Consider the following 6,358-nt stretch of genomic DNA (forward strand, 5'->3'; position numbering starts at 1 on the left):
GCATTCTCCACCGTTGTGGTCAGCTGTGTATGTATGTGTTGGCCCGGTGTTAACACTACTGTTGCCGCAGAGATTATAGCCAGGGATGCTATAGCCATGTTGGCTAAGAGCTGGGATATACTTGCAGTGTGCACAAATGTACATGGCAATGTTCCACTCTGTCTCTATATATGCTTGTTCCTAACAACAAAAGCATGATGTGTAGCTAAAATGTATAATACAGGAGATTACACAACACTTGGTCTCTGAATTAGTGAAAGAGCCAATCTGCCGGTCACATAGAATTTCCAGAAATTTTCCATAAACATCAGTTTACCAGTCTGTTGCTAACTGTTGAGGTACAAGTGTTTGTCACTGTGCAACAAGGAGGAAAAACCAGAGAGACATGTTTTCAATGTGTTTACCTCTGATCTCGTGTTCATGCCCTTGTTTGCACGAGTGCCTCCAGCAGTCAAGTCAATGTGGCACCTTGCACACACACAGCACGTTGTCTTACGTCAATCCTAGCAACCTACGTTTTGAATGAACACTAGGAACATGTGGCAACCAAGATACGTACATGGACTCATTACTAACAGCAATCCCAACCTATGTATCCCTGTGCTCCCCTTTTCATACTCGGGGATTTGAACACCTGCAGTTTGGGCTGTGTTTTACCATCATTTTAGCACTGTATGAACATTCTCACTCAAGGGGAAAACATCTTGGACATCACCAATGCATTTTGTCCTCATTCGTATCTCCCACTCAGACTGGCCGATCATAATATCAGCTCCTTACTACTTCTAGCAGGAACTGAAAAAGCACAAACCACAGTGTTATAGTACCATACAATGGCGCACTAACTTCAATTCTTTCCAGCTTGTACGAAACAGGATGTTTTTGAGGGACGTTTCAAATATCTCACCACAACTCACCTTTTATCAGCCCATTGCAGACATTTAGAAATGGCGTAAGCAGAGACAATCAGCCACCTGTAAACTTAGGGACTCTATGTTGCTCCACGTCTTCTCTTGTCATAGAACCAAATCATCATCCAAACCATTCTTGTGTACTGCTCAGTATGCTTTCAAAGCATGTTCTCTGTTAGAAACAAGATCAAACTAACTCATTTGACCAACACTGCTGCAAAGATCCAACCTAACTGAACTCAATAGTTAGGCCAGCACATGCATTGCAGTCTCAATAGCACAGTACTACGCACATCCACTACACAAACATCTCCCCCCACTGCCCTCAGGGTGTAGATAGAGGACATTGTGGTGCAGAAAGGCTTGGTTTGGATAAAGCCTGATGCCTGGAGTCATGGCTGTCCTACACAATAGGCCCTGCTGAGTTGTCATAATGTGTTCGCTGTCGCACAGTTATATGTAATATGTGGTGATCTGTGTAGAATTATGTTGTGTTCTGTGTAGTACTGTTATGTTGTGGAAAAAAAATTCCCCCTCAGGGACAATAAAGTCAAAGTCAATTCATTCATTTTCCGAACTGCTTATTCCAATTCAGGGTCATGGGGAAGCTGGAGCCTATCCCAGCTGGCTTTGGGCAACAGGCAGGGTACACCCTGGACAGCTCGCCAGTCCATCGCAGGGCCACACACAGAGAGACTAACAACCACACTCACTCCTAGGGGCAATTTAGAGTGACCAATTAACCTATCATGCATGTCTTTGGATGGTGGGAGGAAGCCGGAGTACCTGGAGAGAACCCACGCATACACGGGGAGAACATGCAAACTCCACACAGAAAGGCCACTGACCAAACCAGCCAAGGATTGAACCAGCGACCTTCTTGCTGTGAGGCCACAGTGCTAACCACTGCGCTACCGTGCAGCCAAGTCAAAGTCAAGTGAAGTCAAATCATGGATCTCTTGTTTGCATTTTTCAGTTTTAGTAAAATAATTCTCAGTGACGCATCTCTTTCTCAGGGGTTTCAGCATGTCTTTGACTGCTTCCACTTTATAGATCGTGTAGCTGATAAGTCTGACAAATTCCCCACCGGCCACCAGTGAAGTGGTGTTGAAAAGGCCAACCTTCGCAGGGCTCGTACCTCCTGCTGCAAAGCTTGTAGTGCAGTCAGTCTACCATGGCACGCTGCGGGTGGCTATCTCATTTTGAATCTGCATTCTTGATCCTGTGTGTGTGTCAATGAATGAGTGAATCTACTTTCACACACAAATCCTAGGTTTTATTTAGGATCATGAGCCTGAGATAAACTCGGATCTGGCCTGTTCATACCTTAACACTGTCATATGTTTGCAATAGATTAACAACAAATTCAAGTTTGTATGGAAATACTGCATGCAAGTATAAAACATGTCTCTCATTTCTCTCCTTTAAAAGCTTTTTCTCATATGTGCCCTCCAGGAGATCATCATCCAGACCTATTTTGCCACCTTCGGAGGATCACTGCGATGAGTCTCCTATTCTGGAGCCTTTCCTTCATGAGCTCCCCCACAAGGAGGAGGATCAGGGGCTGGAGGAAGATTTTTTACCCCACATGCTTTTGCCAGCAGATAGCCTGGAGCTGCTGGAGAAAGCTGAGAGGAAAATGCAGAAGAAGAAGAGGCGGAACAAACAGAAGAAACAGCGAAACCGGCATTTTAATGACCTCTGGGTTCGCATTGAGGAGAGGTAAGAAGACATAAAGAGAGGTGTCAAGATGAACAATTCTTTATCGCTGATGTATTATTAATACAAGGGCCAGCCAGAGAGGACAAAAGAATAAAACAAAAAGAAATAAAAGCATTTTAGAAGAAGGACAGAGTGTGTGAGGGAGAGGGAGGGGAAGTCAGAAATGTGTAATGTTGTGTAGAATTAAAACAACACTTCCTGTTGTGAGGCCGCAGGCTCAAACAGCCACCATATCACATCACAATGCTCATCATGCTGTGGCAAAAAAGAAAATACCCTCACACCCTGCAGCACATGAGTCCAGACTAGTTCCTAGCAGGTATAAGTATCCTGGAAATAGCAACCTGATCATTTCTATTAAAAATCCAGCTTTGGTTTCACTGTTGCTCTAGGGAGGGACTAACCAAACAGCAAAACATGATCGCCTTTCATACAAAAAGAATCCCTCTGCACAAGGTACAGGCTTCAGTGTCAATTTCCTTCAATGTTTTGTAACAAGAAGATTTTCTTTTAATGGCAATTATTCACGTTCACAGGAAGCAAAGTGGTCAGAATGACCAAAACATCATACTTCCATTCATGAGAGACGCTTATCTGTTATGTTCTCCACTTGTGTTGTGTGAATCTTTCACAGCATCGCAAGAGGTCAAAACAGAAGGTTCACATTAATATATTAACATATACGGGCATTTTTTTTAGTTTCTGTTTTAACTAAACTGCACAAAGATGACAAAACAAAGTAATGGAGGAAGAAATAAAGATCTTAACAGGAAAAGTCTAATAAGACATTTTTTATTAGATCTTCAGGAAAATTAACTGTGCTAAACTTAAGCCAAAACATAAGTATTTCAATATAGCTGCATTCCCAGAATTGAAAAGTGAAGCTGATCAAAATCTTTTAAACCTAGCCACCACTTTTTTAAAATTGATCTGTAAGAGAATTGTGAACCATTTACATGTGTAAATGTAACAATGTAATGTTGGTATTACACATGGCGTTGCAGCACATCTTATATCTAAATGTTAGCATGTAGCTAACATTTTTGGAACATTTCCTTTAATTCTGTTTGTTTATTTATAGTTTTAGATTCCTTTGGTGACAAATATAAATCAAGAATTGTTGTGGATGTCATATACCGTGTACATGTTTTTGCCTTATAGGGTGTAAACTTGTTGGGGAAAGATTACTATCATACATATAAATAGCCATGCTATAGTTTACCTGTGTGATGTCATCTGAGCCACTTATGTCTATAGTGTGGTCACATGTTGAGCTTCCTAGGGCCCGTGCATTTTCCTGCATGTCCACCTACCTAAAACTTTTTAAATCCCATCATTTCATCGGCATTGCCTATAATTGCGTTGTGGTTTGCAACTATAAGACTGTAGAGGAGAGTCCTACAGAAATAATAAGAGATGCATAAAAGATAAATCAAACAGGAAAATCTGAAAGAAAAGAAAACCTCCTCTGTCATTGCAGGATTTACTAGTTTATGCAACTGTGCGCCTAAAAAGTTCTTATCTTAGCCTCATCATAATTTCTGAAAGGGAAATGGTTGAGGCAGCTGAATTTGTACAAGACTCTTAGATTCCCTGACTGAGCATGCATTCTTTTTTCCATATGCACTAATTCCACATTAGTGACAGAGACCAAAATCCACACAAGTGGCATCTGTTCATCAAGGGAACAGAGGAGGTTTGTGGCCGTTTGTGTACATTTTCTCTGTAGAAATGTTTTTCTGTCTTACTGCGAGACCGTTCGTTTTTGAATGTAAAGGAAACAGACTGTTTGTGTGTACACGCTGCAAAGTGTACTCTGTATATTTTACCATCTGAAAAGGTGGCCAAGGAAGCAAAGACGAGGCGGTCCAAAGAACAGAAACGAGTGCAGTGTCACGACGCTTTGTTGTGTTTGATGCGTGGCCACACATTGATGTCACACCTGCTTCCTTTAGCCTAGATAAACCTACTTCATAAGAATCTTTTTCTTTCTGTACTGTTAAAAACTCTGCCTCAGCAACTTCTTTGACATCATTTACCATTTAAGAAGAACTGAATAATACAAATCTAAAACAGGATGGGAGGCTTTAAGCCAAGACGAGTAGGTGTGAGGCTTTTTAGAAACTGTGAAAGAAAACTACCGCTGACATGAGTCTTTAATCAATTAATAATTATCTGTCTTGGTTTAAAGACACATTAGAGATGTTAAGATGATGAGCTAAAATGAAAGAAATTGGTATTGAGAGATTTTAGAAGGATGAAAATTAAGTTTTGGTCTGGATCCTTTTGGTACATCTAATTCCCCCCCTCTCTCTCTGACCCCTTTCCTGTCAATCCACTGTTGAATGAAGGCCACAAGAGCCCAAAATGCCTTTGAAAATGCGATAAAGGGGGAATCTTTAATCTAATTAGTCTTTTCTGTTCTCGTCTTCTCTCCACAGTTCAATGGTGCAGTCCCCGCCTCCCCCCGTGGTTCGCATCATTAATGGTTACATCACAGTGCAGCCACTTAACAGAGTCCACAGCCACCATGACCATCATTACGTACCGTCTGCATCGGCCACTTCTTCATCCTCATTATTTTTACTTCTCCTCGGTTGCACATCGCTAACAGCGATCCCGCAGATATGGACTGTGATCCTCTAGCATGACATTGGTTAGGACTGTAAACATCAGTCGGCCTTCTTGAGTTTAAACTCAAACATTTGATGGTTTTAGATAAATGAATAAATAAAGGGTCTGCTGAAGACCAAGAGGAGGCTGCAAAAAACATGGAGGAAGCTTGTAAAATGAGCTTTTACTTGTAGCTTTTGGCTGATGGTTGACCTCATGGATGTTGGATTTGAATAAAAATAAAAAAAATGTGTTGCTGGAGCTGAAAGTTGAATCCTGCTAAGAAGGCATGTATCCATCACACTGAGGTCTTAATGAGTGTGCAAATCTGTTGAAAGTGAGCTTTCTTAAAAACAAACAAAAAAACCCTTCTTTTTTATCATTTTATGCACAGAGCAGGACTGAGCATATACTGAGCATAACAAATAAGAAAAATGACAACACAAAAGGAAGTTTTTTTTAAACATTTCACATAAATTATAAAGCATGTCGGCTCCTTGATGGATTACAGGCCTGCAGTATTCAACATTCAGTTGTCTGCAACGAAAAAATCTCACTCAAGTAACTTTTCAGCGAACAAAATATCATTTAAAACATTGCAGAATATCAAATGCCTTTCATAAGCACAACTGTAACTATGTGTCTGTCCTGTAACTATGTGAGTTAGAGTGTGTGTAAGTATGGTGCTTGTGTGAGTGAATGGGTAACAAACATAGTCTGTCAGCTCTTAGACGCCTTTTTCCTTCCAACAAAATTGTTCTTCAGACCTTAATTTATTCTTCCATTTTAGAGGAATGTACTTAATGTTGCATAAACTCCTTCTGTGGGGGGGAATTGTACATAATGTTTTTTAAATATTATAGATGTATTTTAGAGTTATTAAATAAGAAAATTATCAAAAGCATTGCCGTTCTGCTGAATATGTACATATGCAGTATATTTTTTAAAATGAGATCAGGAACTAACCACCATAGTCCACATTGTGTGTCTCACTGAAACAAATGTTTTGAAAGAGACATATGATGGTTCTTGTGCTTTATGTTATCAGTGTTATCATTTGCTTTGATATTTGTCAAAAAATAAAATCATATGGGAACATGCATTTTTCACAT

General features: G+C 40.3%; 1 protein-coding gene across 1 annotated transcript in view; it reads left to right on the top strand.

Annotated features, from left to right (window-relative positions):
- The window catches only part of trabd2a (TraB domain containing 2A), a gene marked incomplete at its 5' end in the record, with an annotated part of 61,448 nt that extends 56,144 nt beyond the window's left edge, over window positions 1–5,304 (top strand). Inside the window, 2 exons of the mRNA XM_079257152.1 lie at window positions 2,367–2,633; window positions 5,075–5,304. Of these exons, the coding sequence (XP_079113278.1) occupies window positions 2,367–2,633; window positions 5,075–5,279 (472 nt within the window). The 3' untranslated portion in view covers window positions 5,280–5,304. The remainder of the gene's footprint in view (window positions 1–2,366; window positions 2,634–5,074) is intronic.
- Window positions 5,305–6,358: the final 1,054 nt, after the last annotated feature.

The sequence above is a fragment of the Telmatherina bonti genome, assembly GCF_933228915.1.
Source record: "Telmatherina bonti genome assembly, chromosome: 17".
Lineage (NCBI taxonomy): Eukaryota > Metazoa > Chordata > Actinopteri > Atheriniformes > Telmatherinidae > Telmatherina > Telmatherina bonti.